At 44.6% G+C, this 20,039-nt stretch overlaps 1 protein-coding gene across 1 annotated transcript in view; it reads right to left on the minus strand.

The window, feature by feature from the left end:
* The window catches only part of LIMD1 (LIM domain containing 1), a 91,002-nt gene extending 73,145 nt beyond the window's left edge, over positions 1-17,857 (minus strand). Inside the window, exon 1 of the mRNA XM_074195863.1 lies at positions 16,447-17,857. Coding sequence (XP_074051964.1) covers positions 16,447-17,857 — 1,411 coding nt within the window. The remainder of the gene's footprint in view (positions 1-16,446) is intronic.
* Between the last annotated feature and the right edge of the window lie 2,182 nt (positions 17,858-20,039).

The following is a 20,039-nucleotide window of genomic DNA, read 5'->3' on the forward strand; positions in this document are numbered from 1 at the left end:
AAATGAGAGACAATCTCAGAAGGAAAGAACTGGGAGGGGGGGAAGGAACAGAAAAATCTTTTGTAGAAAGTGGGATATGAGTTGAGTCTTAAAGGAAGTACTTCCATTTTACCAGTGAGGAAGCCCTAATCTGGAAAAGTGAGGTGAAGGAGTCCTTTGGGATCCCAGATGCCAAATCCAGTATCTTCTCCAAGTCACTTGGCTGCCTCCCCACAAAAGTAGGAAAAGGTGGGCAAGACATTTGTTAATTCACTTGTTCTATCCCCAGGACCATTGAGACAATCTCCCAAATGTTCATTCTGTTGGGATGGGGAAATAAAGTACTGAATTTTTTCCACTACTGGGAAAAAACTAATTTTAGCTAATTCCTCAAATATGCATCCACTGAGAGTCAACTAAGTATATAGGGAGAAGCAACAGAAAAAAGTGGACTTTTACATTTCTAAACAGATGAATCTTTCTTTCCTTCTCTTCTGACCTCAATTAAGTCACCCACTTTCATGCACTGTTCTCTGACAGGGACTGTGACTTTCATAGGATCATATAACTTTGAAGTTGGAAGGCTCCTGGGAGGTCATCTAGTCAAACTCCTCATTTTACAGGTGAGGAAACCAAGACTAGAGACATGAAGCAATTTGGCCAAGATCACACAGGGAGTATATAGCAAAGCCAGAATTTAAACCACAGGTCCTTCAACTCCAAAAACAGCTCTTTCTTTTCTACCACAATGCCTTCCTACATACATTCTTTCCTCTTCCTCTCTTCTGTGTGAGCAAAAAAAAAAATGGTTTAGAGAATCATCGCATTCACAAAAAACATTTAAAATCAAACCCCTCCCAGCAAGCTGACACTGCAGTGAGTTGAATGATATCCTGAAGAAGCTTGGCAAGATGGGATCCATGGATGGAGGGAAACAGACCCAGACTGTTGACTCCAGCACATTAACTGCCTCTAAAATAGCTTGCCACTGACCAACAAAGGGGCCTCTATGCCTTCCCCTTCTCATCATGTGGAAAGCCCCAGACTAAGTCACTGCTGAGCTTGCAGACAATGGGACCTTTGGAGAACAGCTGGTTCTGAAAAACAGCCCCAGAAGCCACATGCCAGGGCTCCGCCTCATCCCCCCCCATGGGGGGGTGGCTTCCAAGAACTGTCCCAGCTGAAAGCTGCTAGTACCACATCAGTTCTGCTTGTCCCACACAAACTCCCCTTCTTTTCTTTCTTCACATTAACCTCTGTTCATTTCTTCTGGGCTTATGGGAGCTGCATTGGCATCAGATGAACACAGTTCAGACAGCTGGCTGATTGAATGGTATGAACCTCCATTTGCTTTGAAGAGAGGAGTGTGGCCCAGGAAATACAGAGCAGGGCCTTAGAGGTAGCAATCAATCAATCCACCACCATTTATTAAACATCTACTATGTAGAAGGTGCTGGGGATAAGAGAACAAACAATCCCTGCTCTCATGGAGCTTCTAGTCTATCAGTGTCAATGACACATGCAATATGAGTGTACATAGAATACAAGGTGATGGGGAGAGACATTGGCGGAGGCATCTCACAGGTGATGCTTATGCCTCATCCACAAAAGAACAGGGATTCTAAGAGGCAGAAATGAAGAGGGGTTAAGAGGGATGGGAAAAGGTTTCTTGGAGTAGGTGAGATTTTAGCTAAGACTTGAAGAATGTCAGAAAGTAGAGTTGAGGAAGGAAAGAGTTCTAAGCATGGGGGGGATGGAGAGAGTACTGAGTTATAGGGTCTTGTGAGAGGAAAAGAAAGATGGTCAATTCACTGGTAGATCAAAGAATACCTGGGGGTGAGAAAAATATAAAGAAGCTGGAAAGATGAGGTGGGGGAACCTGATTATGAAGGACTTTGAAGAGGATTTTTATATTTGATCCTAGTGGTGATTAGAAGTCAATGAAGAGGGGTGGCTTGGTGGTGCAGTGGATAAAGTACCAGCCCTGGGGTCAGGAGCACCTGCGTTCAAATCCCGCCTCAGACACTTAATAATTACCTAGCTGTGTGGCCTTGGGTAATCCACTTAACCCCATTTGCCTTGCAAAAAAAATAAAACAAAACATCTTTCAAACACATCTCTTCTTTCCTTTGATCCTACCCCTACCCTCCTCACTCTTGCAATAGCCTGCTTATTAGTCTCCCTGCCTGAAGTCTCTCCCCACTCCAGTCCATCCTACACTAAACTGTCAAATTAAACCTTATTAAATTTTATTAATTTATTAACTAAAGTCTGATCATGTCACACACCCTCATTCCATAAATTTCATTGACTTTTTTTTTTAGGTTTTTGCAAGGCAAATGGGGTTAAGTAGCTTGCCTAAGGCCACACCATCTAGCTGCCCCTTGAAAGATGTTTTTAAAGTTAGGATTGACAGCAACTGACTGCAGAGAGCATAAGGTAGGGAGATAAGAGAATGAGGAGTTACGGAACTGGGACTGGGAGGATGGTGGTATTCTCAACAATAAAAGGAATGTTAGGAAGAGGGAAGCATTTTGGGGAAAAGATAATGAGTTCACTTTTGGACATGCTGATTAGATGCCAACAGCACATCAAATTTGAGATGTCCAAAAGGATGTTGGAGATATAAGGTTGGAAGTCTGGAGAAACTTTAGGGACAGATGTGTAGATCTAAGAATCATTTACATGGAGATGATAACTGAATCCATGCATCCATGGGAAGGGAACTCAGAGTCAATGTAGGTTATCATCATTATAGTTACTATAACTATTTGAAGCAATCTACTGAGTTTTATACAAACTATATTCTTTTTAGATTTTTTTTCAAGGCAATGGGGTTAAGTGGTTTGCCCAAGGCCACACAGCTAGGTAATTATTACTCTATCCACTGTGCCACCTAGCCAGCCCTATAAACTATATTCTTAAAAAAATAATAAGTTTTTGTGGCCTTGGGCAAGTCACTTAACTCTATTTGCCTTGCAAAAACCTAAAAAAAAACCCCAAAAAATAATAGTTTTGAGAAATTTACAGGATTAACAACAAATATGTGGGTTCGAGGAAATACATGAAAACATTAATGAACAGAAGGAGAGAGAAGAAATCAGAACCAGTCAAACAATCTACACAATGACTACAAAAATAAATGAAAACAATGCTAAAACACCTGACCTTGGATCAAATGCAAGGAAAAACTAGAAGAGAGATTCTAAAACACATTGTTCTTCCTGGCTGATTTAGGGGACAGAGATGTTTACACTATCCAACAAGCTAAGCTGATTTTGCTAACCTGTTGCCATTTTAGTTATTGTCGTTACCAAGAAGGACTCCATGGGGTACTCCAGATATTGCAATAATGAGAAACATCTATAGTCGCAAAAAAACAAAAGCCAACAATTACATTTAGAAATATAGTACATTAAAGGATTCTTTAAAAGAAAGAAAGAAAAGGACCTGGCAATTCTGATGTCTTTTTATTTTTATCACTACATACCAGTTTCCAATAGCTAAGGAACCACTAGTTGGGAAAATAAATATGCTTTTAAAGCATAATTTTGAGCCCATATTGGGACTCTAGAAAGAAGACAACTGAACTAAATATGGCACCACAATTTTATAATAAAGTCTCCATCATTTCAGTCAAGGGAGAAAACTTCTTCCCATGCATCTTCTCAATGATATACAAAATAACTTCCTATAATGTCTAAGTTCTGTTTGGCCAAAGACAAGTCTACCTAATAAGCACTCCTTGATGCCTCCATATACCAACAGTAACAAGGATAACACAGCAGTTAGCTAACATTAATATAGAGCTTCAAGATTTGCAAAATATATATTTATGTGATCTCATCATGAATGACCTTATATTATAGATGAAAAATAGTGTCTGGATCTGAACCACACAGTTAGTGAGGGTCACAGGGAAATTCAAATTCACTGTCTCCTGATTCCAAATCTTGTTCTCTTCAAAATATAAACCCTTTTCAAGTAGGGATTGTTTCATTCTTTGTATTTGTATCCTCACATCTGGCACAAAGAAGGCTCTTGATAAATGTTTGTCAATTTATTTCCAATACACTCCACTTTCTCTTCACATTCAAATCTTCCTTAAAGCTCTTTTTTTTTGGGGGGGGGAGGAAGGAATAAACTGTCTTTCCCTCTTTTCCTCTTTATTTCCTTCTCCCTTTCTCTCTTTTCTTCTTTCTTTCCTTCTCTCTCTCTCCTTCTTTTCTTCTTTCCTAAAGCATACATTTTCAGACCTAACATCTAGAGATCTTAACCTGGGAGCTGTGGTTTGTTTTTACAAATATTTTGGGACAGCTAGGAGGTGCAGTAGATAAGAGTACTGGCTCTGGACTCAGTAGGACCTGAGTTCAATCCCTATCCCAGACACCGGCTGTATGATCCTGAGCAAGTTACTAACCCTAATTGCCTCAAAAAAATGCCACAAAAACTCTGATCACTTTGCTTCAATTCATTTGTTTCCTTTGTAATTCCATTTATTTATTTTACATATTGAAAACATTACCCAAAAAGGATAGGATTCACCAGATTGCCAAAAGGGGTCATGAAGAAGAAGACACAACTGAAATGGAATCACAAACCAGGTCTTAAGCAAGATAGAATATGAGGCACATACCACAACTCCCTTAACATGTATCCCTAAAGGGAGGCAGGTCAGAGCATGAATACAAATAACACAGAGAAATAATATGTCTATGAGACCCCTGAGTGTGACCCAGCCAGGTCCACAAACCTGCTCTGGTTCATCCCTCCATCCAGCCACACCCAAAGCTCTTTGTGATTGAGACAGCATCAGTGCTGGTCTCCAGAGAAAACAGGTCTTTCCTATTTTGCATCTATTAAATTGTTCTCATTATCTGTGTGTTAGTTTCTCACTACTACAACTTCTAGAGTTTGTGAGAATGAGCTCATCAGAGGCAGAGGTACAGCCCCAATGGTCACTGCATTGGCCAGGAAGGAAAATTATCTGTTGGATGGTCACCAAAAATGAGCCCTTTACACTCAGCTACCCTCTAAAAGTGTAGTCACAAGGGGATCCAGGCAGGAGGAGACAGAGAATGAGAGAATATTCCTGATACAAGGGTACTTTATTCCCATTTTTACAGTGGAAGGGAGTAGAGTCATCAAGGCAAAGTATATGCCCCAATATGATAGGGTAGTGTGAAGAAGTGGAATGAGAGTATTGTATCTGGAATCCAAAGGCCTCGGTAGAATCCCAACTCTGCTGAATGTGACATTGGATAAAATCACTTCCTTTCTGTGGGCCTAGTTTCCCCCTCTTTAAAATGGAAGGGGGATTGGACCAGATGACTGCCAATGTTCCTTCTGGCTCCAAGCCCAAGATCCTGTAATTCTGAAGAACAAATAGTGCTCCATCTACGGTACTAAAAGGATGTCTACATGAGGATCCACAGAACTCTTTTTAAGAAGAAAGGTGATAGAAACCACAGCTCAGTTTCTAGCCAATCTCCTAGAGGGCCAGCCTAATCCTACCATCATTCTCCCAGGGAACAGAGCGCCAAACCTGGAATATAGGACTTTGGCCAAACCAAAAGCCAAACCAATCATTCCTGAAACTTAAAATAACTGAACTGAGGACTTCAAAGCACTCCTTTCTCAGAAAAGCTCTGGGCAAGTGGCAAGGACTTATCTCATTCATGTCTCTCATGTGACTCCTGTTCTCCCCTGCAGGGGAGGGTGAATACATGGACATAAACATCTATTGCTTAAGCTTTGTTCTTAGGAGTTTGTTTTAGTAGGCTTAAAAAAATGCACCTAGGCTGACTGGTTTCATGATTTTAACCTATTTTAGTTGTAATACACATTCATATAAAATATGCAAACAGTATGGAACAGTGGAATGAGAACTGGACTTGGTTTTAAAAAGACCTGGATTTAAATCTCAAATCCGAAACTAGTTGTGCGGCCAGGGACAAGACTTTTCTGAGCCTCAGTTTCCCTACCTCTAGAATAGGGATACTTTCTATAGTACCTACCTCCTCACAAGGTTCAAATGAGATCATATATGTGAGTACTTTATAGTTTTTCAAGTGTTAAGTAACTGTTATTTGATTATCATACAAATAAAGTCATAACAATCACCCCTCAAATGAACTCATGTGTGGTTATCTTCCTAAAAGTTGTGGACTTGATGCGGACCAACATGTGGATGCAACTTGGTATGGTGACTTAGAATCAGAAAGACCTGAATTCATATCACCTTAAACAACAGTTGGGTGACATGGGGCCAATCCTGGTGATTTCATTGGAAATTCCAGTTGAGGAAATGCCCTCCACTAATTCAAGTCGATACCTTCTTTGTAATATATTGTTAAGAAAGTTGCCAAGAGCACTGGCAAGTTAAGTGATTTACCCAGGGTCACACAGTCAGTTTGTGAAAGAGTCAGAACTTAACCTTGTCTTCCTACTTTTGAGGAGAGTTCTCTATTCACTGGACCATGCTTTTCTCTTAATAAATAATTAGAAACAACTCCACACTTAATGCTTTATAAAACATTCTCCTTAAAACAGTTGTGTGAGGTAAATGGTAACATTATCCCTATTTAACCAAAGAGGAGACCCAGACTGAGAGAGGTGAAGGGAGAGATAGTGATCCAACTATATGCTGTGTTCATCCAGTAAGAAGAAAAGAAACAAGAATTTATTAATGACCTACTGTGGGTCACACTGGACAAATTACCTCATTTAAACCTTACAGCACTCAGAGGTGTTGTTTTTATTCTCATTTTACAGTTGAGGAAACCAAAACAAGCAAAATCATTAAATGACTTGCCCCTAGGGCAGCTAGGTGGCAGAGTGGAATCAGATCAAAATACACATGATAGGTAGTACTTGTGTGACCTTGGGCAAGTCATTCAGCCCTATCACCTCACTAATAAAACCCAAAACAATAGCAACAAAAAAATGGCTTGCCCAGTAAGTGGATTTGAACTCAGATCTTCCTCACTTCAGGTCTGGTACTCTATAGTTCTACCTGTTTGCCTCAGTAGAAGGTAAAGCCTTTGAAAAAAAGGACTGGGTTTTTTTTTTGTCTTTCTATCTGTAGTACCTTGCATACAGTAAGCACTGAATAAATGGTTGCTTCATGGGATGAAACCATCTATGTTGGGATTTAAAATTAGGTCTTTTGAAACCACATCTTGTGTGTGTCTGTGTCTGTGTCTCTGTCTGTCTGTCTGTCTGTCTGTCTGTCTGTCTCCTCCTATCTATCCTCTTCCACCCTCCATCTTAAAGAATGGCATAAAAAGCCCCCTCTTAGAAAATTGTCCTTTCCCCCTTCTTTGTACAGGTGAGAGTCTGTGGATTTGGTCCATCAATACTGTTGGGTTGATACTTTGTGTTTCTCCCTTCTTTCTTTTTTATTCTTTGTTACAAAGGCCAGCTCTTGAGGGAGGGGAGAGGTATATTCAGAAATGAAAGTGATATAAAAACAAAAATATCAATCTTTTAAAAAAACTTCTTCCAACTTTTTATTTATCTATGTATTACAACTTGATATTAGGAAAGACTATTTAAAAAGCAGTTGAATCCAAATGCCACTGAGAAATAAACCTCCTTAGTCCTTCTCCTGACTAGTCCAACATAGTATCCTGGAAAAATTCTGACTCCCTTTTCCTTTCTACCTTCCTCCCATGATTTGAACCTTGGGGAAACACCATTAAAAATGTATCCCCTGGCCCCACAGTATTATTTCTAGGTGTCCCAGAATGTGAAAGGATCCCCATTAAATAAGAGAAGCAGCAAGTCCTGAATAGTTGAAAATCCTTCTAAGATGAGCCGACAGCCACACGTTGTTCAGCTTCTTGAAATGGGGTTTAATCCTTCATTAATCCCACTTTAATGAAATGCATCTATTCCAGGCAAGTAAGTTCCTGGCTCTGTAAACCTCTCCCAAAAGATTCAGGCTAACTAAGGGAAGAAGTCATCTCACAGGATCTAGCACTTGAGCCCTGCTTTCAGTCCAGGCAGTAAGACAAGTCCAGATAAATAATTTTGGAATTCCACCAGATCATCATCCTCTATTCTTATACAGACATTCCTACCATATAAAAGAATTTACCAGTCACATGCTGTAGTTATTTAAAATCCAACCTCCTAATTTTATCCAATGACAAACATCCACATAAAATATCACAGACTCAGATCTATTCCAGTCCCTTCATTTTATGGATGAATAAACTGAGACAAAGAGAAGTGACATGTCCAAGATCACACAGGCAGCAAGTGGAAGACCTGGGATTTGAACTCTGGCTTTCTGACTCTCTATATACATGACTATTTCCAACAGACATTTTTATTCTGAAATTTAGGATTGAAATAATTTAGGGCTGAAGTTTTTTAATTAACATCTAGGTATATACTTGAGTTTTAGTATTGACTTTATCACTCAGTAGTTATAGATACTTCTCTCTGAGTCTCAGTTTCTTTGCTAAATGAGGGAAATAAAATTGGAGTTTTTTATTTGGGAGGGTTGAAGTGAGGAAAGCACTTTGTAAACCTTTCTGTATTATACAGATGTGAGCTCTCATTAATAAGGAGTGTCTTGATAACAGTTGGAATTTATGTTCTGGGTTACTAAGAACAAGTCCAAGAAAACTGGAACTGCTAAATGCCTAAGGCCTTCTGTGGGAAACAGATCTGACCTCTCTGGGCTCAGGAGCAGATCACAGTTGCTGGGGGAACCAGCTGCTAGCCTGGGGTGACCCATTCCCAGAGCCCCCAGAGGACCCTGGACTCTGTGAAATTCAGTAAGCTGAAATCCCCAAGGATCATAGATCTAGAATTGGACTGGAGACTGAAGTCTTTAAGAACACACCGATCTTTCTCCCTTTCTGCTCTTCTTAATATTTATTCTGAAACACTTAATCACATGCTATCTTGCATGATTCTGTAAGAGGATGTGTTTATGATGTTAATCTTAGTTTTCCAATGTGAATGGAAGTTCATTGAGGGCAGGAACCATGTCTTCAAATCTCCTGCATTACTCTCAATGCTCCCCACTCCCAGGATGCCGGGTAGATAGTAGGAGTTCAAAAGGTACTTGCAGGCTTAAAGAACTTGTTCCTTTTTTGCTGAGTGACCTTGAAATATTTCTAAAGCTAGGGTTGCAACTTGGGTAGATTATTTCACCTCTCAGTGGGCAATTCTCTAAAACACCTAGTTGCTAACAGGAGACTTTCTGCAATGATGGAGGGTCTCTGCTAACTGGAAACTCTCCACTGCAATGAAATCACAATTCAATGTAAAAAAAAAAAAACATTCAATCATTCAACAAATATATGCTGAGTCTATGAAGCACTGTCCTGGGTGCTGAAGGATGTTGCTGTTCAGTTGTTTCATTAGTATCTGAATCTTCATGATCTCATTTGAAGTTTTCTTGGCAAAGATACTAGAGTGATTTACCATTTCCCCTCCAGCTCATTTTACAGATGATGAAACTGAGGCTACCAAGGTTAAATGACTTGCCCAGGATCATACAGCTGTTAAATGTCTAAGGCTGGACACTTGAACTCAGGTCTTGATTCTAAATCTCCTCTCTAATCACTGCTCTAACCAAGATGAATAATCAGCCTAGTGAGGTTGACAGATACTAAGGGAGAGAGGGTGGTGCAGAAGAAGGCTTGGATCTGGGTTCAAATTCCACCTCTGATAAAACAAGAACTAAGAAAATAGTACGAAATCCTAGAAAGAAAGATGAAACTGCGTTCAAGTCCTGGCTCAGTTACTTGCTACCTACATGACCCTGGACATGTCACTTCACTTTTCTGGGCCTCATTTTCTTCATCTGCAAAATGAAGGTGCTAGCTGGACTCAGCCAGGCAGGCTGGAGGAGGAGAATCTCTGCATTCACTGTCCAGCAATGGGACCAGCAATTCTCTTGTCCAAGGATTCTAGATAGAAGGAAAATAGAGGGAGTTGAAGGGGTGAGGCAGTATACATGACTCCTCACCATCCCCCCCCCCAGTCCTCTCCAATGAAAACAAGCCTGTAGTAGAGATCCCTGACTTTGTTTCTTGATAAGAGGTCAAAGGCTATTTTAACAATCTCTACATAACAAGGCAGCTAGGTGGTATCATAGATAGAGCCCTGAATTTGGAGACAAGAAGAGCTGAGTTCAAATCCAATCTCAGACACTGGGTATGACCCTGGGTAAGTCACTTAACCTTGCTTTACCTGAGTTTCCTTATCTGTAAAATGACTGTAACAGTAGTACCCAATTCCCAGGGTTTTTAAAGGATCAAATAAATAACATGTAAAGTGCTTTGCAAATTTTAAATTGCTATACCAATATCCTGCCATCATCATCATCATTATTATAATAAACAAAAGAGATCTCCAAAACTTGAATACTGGACAACTCAACAGAATAATATCCTTCCTACAAAATAATTTGGAGAGTCCCTGGAGAATACACTATAGTGTAATTTGACTTGCTTTGATTGTTGTGTTTTAGTGTGGTAGAATTTCCTAGGGAATCTCCATTTATTTGAAGGGGAAGTGAGGGGGGAAAAAATCGGTTAAATTTGAAATATTCCACATTATATGTTAAGAAAAGGCAAGATCACAAAATCATGTACACATTGGTGCTCAACAAATATGAACAAAAAATGAATTTTATTTTATAAAATGTTGGAAGTCATTTTCTCCAAGAAGTGCTAACCTCCATATATGAGCAAGTAAAGATGATGCAAGAGCCCTCAATCCAACCCCATCAAGGTAAAAGTGAGAGAAATGAGGTAGAAGAAGGAAGTGATCTTCTAACCAGCCAACAGCCAAGATCCTCTAGTCAGATCTTCTACCTCTAACCCTTGACCAACACTTAAAAGCCACCATGTGACTCAGTGGTTCTCATCTTGTGACAATGAAAACCAAGATCTACTAGGAAGACACTAGACCCCACCAAAGGCCCTCTCAAACAGATGAACTTGATGTCAGAAAGACCTGGAGTCAGAAATTCCACCTCAGCTACTTACTACATGTAGGACCAAGTCACTTATACTCTCTGAGACGCTATCTACAAAAAGGGAATAATACTTAAGTGGCAAAAGAGTGCTAGGCTTGAAATCAGAAAAAGTAGGGTTCAAATTCAGCCACAAATATTTACTAGCTATATGATCATAGATCACATGCCATTTAACTTCTTTTTTGCCTCTATCTCCCCATCTATAAAATGGGGATAATATAGACCTACCTCCCAGTTACTGAGAATCAAATGAGATAATAATAGTAAAATGCTTAGCATTATAAAAATGTTAGCTATTATTATCATTACATCACAGGGGCCGTTGAAACACTCAAGAAGAATCATGTATATAAAGTGCTTTGCAATTTTTAAAGCTATAAAAATGTCCTAATATGGTCACTTATTCCTACTTTAGTTTCTTCCTAATTTCATCAAGTGCCACTGGAAATTAATGATTCCATGGTATGTAGATAATGAGATTCTATTAGATGTTTCTTTATGCTGGATTCTGGAGGCTTTGCTAGGTTATATGGATATGAAAACAATGTCACTTTTGTTTCTTTTTTTTTTTTAGTTAAAGAGGGATAAAATCATCTTGACTTTTCATTCCCAGCTGAGATAAGGTGCCATATTCTAAGCATAAAGGCAATATAGCACAATGTAGTTCAATGAACAATGCCAGTTTTGAAGTCAGGGAGATGGGTTCAAGTTCCACCCCTGAAACATCTTAGCTAAAGGGGCAGGTAGCAGTGCAGTGGATGGAGCCCTGAGTCTAGATGACATGGGTTCAAATCCAGCTTTGGAGTTCAAATCTACTTAACACTAATCAGCTGCGAGACATTGGGCAAGTCATTTAACACAGATTGTCTAAAAAAAAGACATCATGAAACATCTTGGCTGCATGACCCTGGACAAGTCACTGAACCAGGCAATTCTCTACAACTATAATTAATGTAAGTTAACCAATCTAGGTTGCCCAAGAATTATTTTCCACACCAGGAATTCCTCACCCTGGTGAAATCACAAGTTCAGAGCAATCAACAAAAAAAGGAGAAGGATAATTCTGAATGAAAAGTTAGGTGAAGTTCAACTAGGTGACAAAATGGATAAAGCACCAGCGCTGGAGTCAGGAGCACCTAGGTTCAAATCCAGCCTCAGACATTTAATAATGACCTAGCTGTGTTGCCTTGGGCAAGCCACTTAACCCCACTGCCTTGCAAAAAGCTAAAAAAAAAAAGTTAGGTGAATATGTGATTTGTAGTGGTATGTTAACTGTATAACCACCGGTATAGCTCTCCAGCTGTGGTATAAAATTAGAAGGGTTCGTTTGTGGTGGTTCATGTTGCTATAACCAGGCATCACCTGGTTTCTATATTAGATATAGAAGGGTGTATGGCTAAAGCTTAGAAAGAAAACTAGGAAGGGGGCAGAGTTTGGATCTAAGAAAAGACCTGGTTCCAGCTTCAAACTTCTGTTTTTCTATAATAACTCATATTCCATAATGCTTTAAGGTGTGATAGACACCTCAAGGGTGTTTAGTAGATGTTAAGTGCTTTGTTTTGTTTTTTACAGCAGCTACTATATCTAAGGCAGGGTGGATTTCTGGACATTTTCAAGTAACTAACACAATAGTTCTCCTCTACAGAACCTCCTCCCTCCAGTTCCAGTCCTTTCCATCCTAATGTTCTTCTTGGGTCAAGCTCAGTAAATTTCCAGGCAGCAGTTATACAGATGTTCCTTGAAATGGAGAACATAAACTTGGATCCCTTTGGAGGAGCTAGAAGTGAGGGAGTTGAATGAGTGACCCCAGAAGTCAAAAGAGCCCTGAAGATTTGGGGAATGGGGTGTGTAACTGTTTATGAGCCCAAGACTCAGAATAACCTAGGTTCAGTCTTAAGAGGCAAGCACTGACATTATCAAGGTCAATTCCCCTGTTTTGATGAGGCCCAGAGAGAAGCAGTGATTGTTGGAAATTGTAGCTGGGCAGCCCAGAGAAGGGCTCTTTTCTTTCAAGTTGAGAGAGGAAAGGATTAGTGTGAAGGGGAAAGAAGAGAATTGTAGGAAGGGAATAGGGAGAAGTAAAAGAGACAGAGGGCGGGGATAAGGGGAAACAGAAATCAGTGATCTCCCTAATTTTCTCAATGAAGACTTCAGTTTCTTCATGTATAAAATGAGGATATTAAAGAAATTAACAGAAACACCAAAGAATCAGAGATTCCAAACTGCAAAAGGGTATTTCATCCAAGTCTCTTTTACAGATGGGTAATCAAGGCCTAAGAGTGTTACATGGCCTACCCAAAGTCTCATAGCTCAAAGTCAGCACTCAAATCTAATCCTTTAACTTCAAATCCATCCTGCTCTCTATCCTATTTGCTTCCTCTGCAGATGAAGACATCTTAAAAAAAGGAGAAACCAAAATGGCACTGGGATGGAGATGTGGAGAAAAGGAAACAAATTCTCTGAGTCAGCATAGTAATTTGTACCTTACCACCTCATTTCCTCCCATTTGATAATATACCATAAGAAACACTGACTTGAGATTCTCAATAATAGAACTCATCTTTTTTTTCCTCTTTTCAGGAGGAAAATTTATGATTGATTAAAATTATCATCTCTTAGGCAATGCTTGTGGTTATATCATATTTCATTCTGGAATATACTTTGTAATGAGCAAAGAACAACTGCTAAATTTTTTTCCCCACAAATACCACATATAATCAGATTCTCTCACTTTTTTTTATAGAAAACAACTTAATTATCTTTTTTTTTTAGGTTTTTGCAAGGCAATGGGGTTAAGTGGCTTGCCCAAGGCCACACAGCTAGGTAATTATTAAGTGTCTGAGACCAGATTTGAACCTAGGTACTCTTGGCTCCAGGGCCGGTTCTCTATTCACTGTGCCACCTAGCCTCCCCCCCACCACCTAGCTGTCCCCTTAATTGTCTTTAAAAGTATATTTTTACAGGATTACAGATTTACAGCCAGAAAGAATTTTTTGTTGTTGTTTAGTCATTTTTAAGTCATGTCTGACTTTTTATGACCCCATTTGGGGTTTCTTGGCAAAGATACTAGAATGGTTTGTCATTTTCTTCTCCAGCTCATTTTGCAGAGGAGGAAACTGAGGCAAACAGAATTAAGTGACTAACTAGTAAGTGTCTGAGGCTGGATTTAGTCTCAGTTCTCTTTGTTGCTCCCCTTGCTGTCTCAGAAAAATGTAAAGCTTCCACTGCATCACCTTACTGCCCAGGAAAGGATTTTAGACACCATCAACTTCATTTTGCAAAAGGGTTTTTTTTAATAAATTTACAATTTTAGAAAAGGGTTAAATGACTTGCCCTGGGTCATTTAGAAAGTGACTGAAGCAGAATCTGAACTCAGATCTCAAAGATCATTTTTATAATAACCTCATAATTTTTGAAAGAATTATTCCTATCTCCTGCCCAAGAAACCCAGTAGTACTTAATGATATTTCCCACAGGGCAGAGGGTAAGAGGAATTTCGGAGGAGCAAAATTCTACTGGTGACCCAGAATGCAAGTTTAGACTGCTAAATACAAAATACCACTACGGTTCATCAATGGAGTCTTAAATGTAAAATGAAATAGGAGTGGCTAGGTGGCGCAGTGGATAGAGCACTGGCCCTGGAGTCAGGAGTACCTGAGTTCAAATCCGACCTCAGACACTTAATGATTACCTAGCTATGTGGCCTTGGGCAAGCCACTTAACCCCATTTGCCTTACAAAAACCTAAAAAAGGAAATAAAGGTTAAAATAATGCAATGGAAAGCAAACTCTACATTCCTGCCCTCTATGAATTGTTTCAAAGTTTTGTTTTGTTTTTTACTCATTGGGTCACTGGTCTAGCAGTGTATGGCTCCCAGGAGGTATTTAACTGCTTACTGGAGGAACATAAAATATATAGTTGTCAATAGAGAAAAGATGTATTTGCGAAGGAAAAGAATCATGATTTCAGAGTAGACTAGGTGGCCTTTAAAAAAAAAACACCCACCCCCACATGTAGAAGTATATCTGTTCGGTTATGGCAGCGTTAGCTTATGGCCAGAAGGGTGTAATTCAATTAGTTATCAAGGGAGCCTGCTCTCCTCTCCACTTCCACTCTTGATGATGCTGCTGTTGTTTGATGACAATGATGAGGATGCCAATGATATCTTCATCATCATTATCACCATCATCTATAAATAAGAGCAGCCTGAAGAATGAAGTCTAGTTCCCTGAAGGTTCTTGCTGAGCCACCCCCAATGGCCCAGTCCCATTCCTATACCTACTTTCCTTAAAGAGAATTGGGCTTCTTTCAGTGGCAATGAGTTGTCCTATCTTATTTGAGAGAAAGAAGACACAACTGTCCTCTATCTCTACAATTCCAAAAAAAAGCAAGTTTCTCAGAATCCTCGAAGCAGTTAGATTTGGAGAAAGAAGTATTGTCCCCCCTCCAAAATGTCACCTTCCTATCCAAAAGAGAACTGAAACCAGATGCATCTCTGAGTCAAAACCAAAACATAAAGAAGAAAAAAATTCACAAGCCAACTGACACATCTTAATTTCGAGCAACACAATCTTGGCAGCTTTGGGTATGATTTGAAAACAGGAGAGCAAGCTGAGTACCCACTAGGGAATTCAAGGCAGAGTGATTGATCTGGGGTCAGGACACCTGGAGTTGAATCTTGTCTCCAACCCTTACTAACTGTGGGAACCGAGGAACTGTTCAGTTCAAAATCTAAGATTCTTCCATGGGAATGCTTCAACTTTTCCACCAGGCAAACAGATCTCTGAGCCTCCCCTTTGGCTTTTCTACAGAACTCAGACAAGGATCAGCAGAAAGCCAACCATCTGTAAGAGCAACTTACAACTCATTCAGCAGGTGCAATGCCTATTGCTCCTGCTGCTGGCAGGGGGTTCTTTGTCCATTAGAAGTCATTTATATGGAATAATACACCCAGAACTGAAACAGATTCAGAGCTGGAAAGGACCTTACAAGTTCAAGAGACACTGAAGTCCTCAATTCAACCCTCCCATTTTATAAGTGGGGAAAACTGAGGTTCACAGAGTATGCTGGCCCAACCCATCCAAGTTCAAGAATGTTTGCTTAGATTTCTTGGAAATAAAACCCACTGCAGACCTCGAGGTTCTTTCTAAAATAAATGAAAATGATCTTGGCTCAGATTCCTATTCAGGACTCAGATATCCTAATTACAAATCACACCTGCATGGTTCATTGAGCCCATGAGAAGCCTTCCTGCTTTTGTGTCAGGAAGGAGCATGCACAAAGGGGCATCTATGTGAACATGTGGACACACTCATACAGCCCAGTGAACCGTGTACCTCTCTGGGCAAGGAAGGATTCATATGTGGGGATCCACTCCCCTGGGAAGGGTGGCCCTGTTATCCCATGATGTGAGTTATACTGGTTAATTCATTAGGAAAATCTCGAGGAAGCAACAAACTCACCGAAATAATCAGCCTTCGGGTGAATGTCCATCTCCTGCTCCAGCCGCTGGGTGAGTGCTTCTAATTTTAATTCGACTGCAGACAACCCTTGCTCAGGGAGTGGAAGGAGGGTCTGGCAGGGTAATTTTAATTTGGTGGGGTTGGAGTTCTCTGGCTGGACACTCCCTTGACTATTATCGGGTGGCAAACTATTAGGACCTTCTGGAAAAGCAGGCCCAGAAGCATCAGACATTGGCCCCGAAGGGAGGTTGGGGAAACTCAGCTTGGGGTTTGCGCCCGAGTCCCTGCGGCTAGGTGGAACCAGGTGGTCCATGGCCTTAGGATAAGCGGCGCCAGAAGGCTGATAGTCAGTGCTGGCTGGCAAGGGGGCAGGCACTGAGCTGGAAATGTAAGATTTGGGGTTCCCATGATACCAGAGCTGAGACTCCCCAGAGGGCCTGGCCACCGCACCAGGAACGTCCCTCTCGGCCCCGGCACTTTTTTTGGCTGAATCTCCCTGAAGTGAAGTACCTGAAGCAGCCAGGGTGGATGGTGCTGCGAAGGAGGCTGACCTCAGACTCGAGGGGGGCGAGAAGGAGGATGGCCTCTGCTGGGGCAGACTCGAGGGGGGCGCGAAGGAGGATGGCCTCTGCTGGGGCAGACTCGAGGGGGGCGCTACTTCGGGGGGCGGAGGAGGAGCTCTGGAGTCCAGCGAGTGGGAAAAGGAGGGCGCGCGCGGGGGGCCCGGCGGGTTCTGCTCCGAGTCCCTGCCCAGCGGCTGGCGCTCGCTTCCGCTGCCATCCCGGCGGCCGCACCCGCTCTCCAAAGGCCTGGTAGAGTTCGGGCAGGGCTGGCACCGGGACGGGTGGGGGTCGGCTGGCGGTGTGGAACCTGGCCAAGGGCTCCCCGGGCTTGGTCTGATGCCAGGGAACTGGGGGGGTTCCTCCGCCCACTTCTGCACAGGATAGTTGTCGTAGTAATCTCCGTGGGGCAGGGGGGCGCAGGCCCCCTGGGGAGGGCCGAGCCCACCGGCAGCCCCGCAGGGGCGCCCCGGGCCATTCCCGTAGCTCGCGTCCTGGCCGGCTCTCTGCGGGCCCTCCGGGTGCGCCCGGGCCCGCGGGGCCTGGCCCGCGGGGGCCGCCTGAGCGCCCGGGGCTCCGGGCCCGGGGGCCCCCGAAGGCGCGGCAAGGGGGGGCTTGGCGGAGCCGCCCCCCGCGCCCCCCGGCAGCGGGTCCCCCTGCAGCAGCTGCTGCTGCTTCTGGAGGTGGATCCGGGCCATCTTGGTGGCGAACACCCGCCGGGTCTCCTCGAACTCGGGCTTGTTGCCGCCGCCGCGGTCCACGCGGAACAGGCCGTCCTTGGAGGCCTCGTACATGTTGAGGTCCTCGATGAAGCGGCTGGCCTCCAGGCCCAGGTCCTCGTACTGGGCCATGCCGCCGGGCCGCGGCGCCGGGGGCCTGGGGGGCCGGGCGGGCGGTCACACTGCGCCCCCCCGGGAGCCCCCGCCCGGCCCGCGCCCGGGGTCCCGAGGGACAAGTGGGGGAGGGGAGGGGAGCCCCGAACCCCGCGGCCCCGAGGCAGAGGCGGGGAAGGGGGACGATCGCCGGCAGAGAGCGCGCCCCGCGCTGCGGGCTCGGGTGCGGGGCTCCGGTGCGAGGCTCGGGCGCGGGGCTCCGGTGCGGGCGCGGGGCTCCGGTGCGGGGCGCGGGGCTCCGGGGCGGGCACGGGGCTCCGGTGCGGGGCGCGGGCGCGGGGCGGGCGCGGGGCCCCGGCGGGAGACGCGGAAGTGGCGCGCTGCCTCGCTCGGGCCCTCCGGCCCCGGCCCGGCCCGGCTGCGGCTGCGGCTCCGCGCGCCTCCCTGGGCCGCTCTGGGACGGCGGCGGGGCCGGGCTGGGGGCCCTCCCGGGGGCGGGGCGGGGCGGGGCGGGAACGTGCCACGTGGTCGGGAGCCCCCCCCGCGCTCCTCTCCGCGCTTCCCGCGCCGCCGGCCCCGCCCCGAGGCCCCGCCCCGAGGCCCCGCCCCCACCTGGCTTTCTAAACTTTTACAAGGCCCGCGGCCCTCTCGGAAGGGGGGGGTGATCCTGGGAGGGGGCGGGGCCCCGGCCTCCCCCGGCCCGGCCCCGCCCCCGGGGCCCAGGAAAGTTTCCTGGTTGGCCGCGGGCCAGGGGGCCTAGCTCGGGGGCGGGGCCGGGGCGGGGCCGGGAGCCTCACGCGCGCAGTCACATACAAGCACACAGACCCACGCGGACACACTCACACACGCTCCCGTACATACAAGCACACAGGCCCACACGGACACACTCACACACGCTCCCGTACATACAAGCACACAGGCCCACGCGGACACACACACGCTCCCGTACATACAAGCACACAGGCCCACGCGGACACACTCACACACGCTCCCGTACATACAAGTACACAGGCCCACGCGGACACACTCACACGCTCCCGTACATACAAGCACACAGACCCACGCGGACACACTCACACGCTCCCGTACATACAAGCACACAGACCCACGCGGACACACTCACACACGCTCCCGTACATACAAGCACACAGGCCCACGCGGACACACACACGCTCCCGTACATACAAGCACACAGACCCACGCGGACACACTCACACGCTCCCGTACATACAAGCACACAGGCCCACGCGGACACACTCACACTCACACTCACACACGTGCGCAGCTACACCCCGCCACTCTAACCTCGGGGCACCCCTGGCCGGTGGCGTCCCGGGCAAGTCACCAGTCACTCCCGGCCAGCACCCGGGGCAGCCGCTGCAGCCTGAAGTCTGCCGCCCCGGAGCCAGATTGTGTCTGCAGAGGAAATGTTTACACACACACACACACACACACACACACGCACACATACACACACGTACATATATCCACACATACATATACGCGCACACACACGTACACACACGCACACGTACACACACGTACATATATACACACATACATATACACGCGCACACACACGTACGCACGCACACACACACACACACACACACACACACACACACACACACACACACCCTGAGCCACCTCTCTGAGATCTCCTACAGCTCTAGATATAAGAACTCAAGATCCACGATTCCCTCGGCTTAGGGAACTCCTGAAAAAGAAATTCCCGCGCCTTGTGCACATTGGAAGTGAATGGAATGTCTAGTCCCCGAGGTTCCTGGCTCCCTGAGAAGTTCCATGACTCCCCCTGGCTCCCACGCAGCCAGGTTTTCTAAGTCTGGAACACTAGGCCCTGACGCCTCTCCAGAACCTGAGAACTAAGAAACTAAAAAACAAGCAAACCAACAAAAACATCTCAGTGTGCAGGTTGTGGGAGGAACAACCCAGCTCATTCCCGGGAGGCCCCCAATAGCTTAGCTGCTCAAGGACTTCACGACAGGACCACCCCCGTTAGATGCAAAAGTCACCACCAAAAAGATGGCCATCATCTCAAACAATCCACCAAGCGTAGGAATCCACAGACAATGGTCTTCTACTGCAAGTTTCCCCTGGCCCCCGGGACTCTTTTCTCTGACTGATTGGCTCTTCCCAGAATCTCTATTTTAAGGTGACTGCGTAGGCCAACCAAATGTCA

This window comes from Macrotis lagotis, chromosome 7 (assembly GCF_037893015.1).
Source record: "Macrotis lagotis isolate mMagLag1 chromosome 7, bilby.v1.9.chrom.fasta, whole genome shotgun sequence".
Taxonomy (NCBI): domain Eukaryota; kingdom Metazoa; phylum Chordata; class Mammalia; order Peramelemorphia; family Peramelidae; genus Macrotis; species Macrotis lagotis.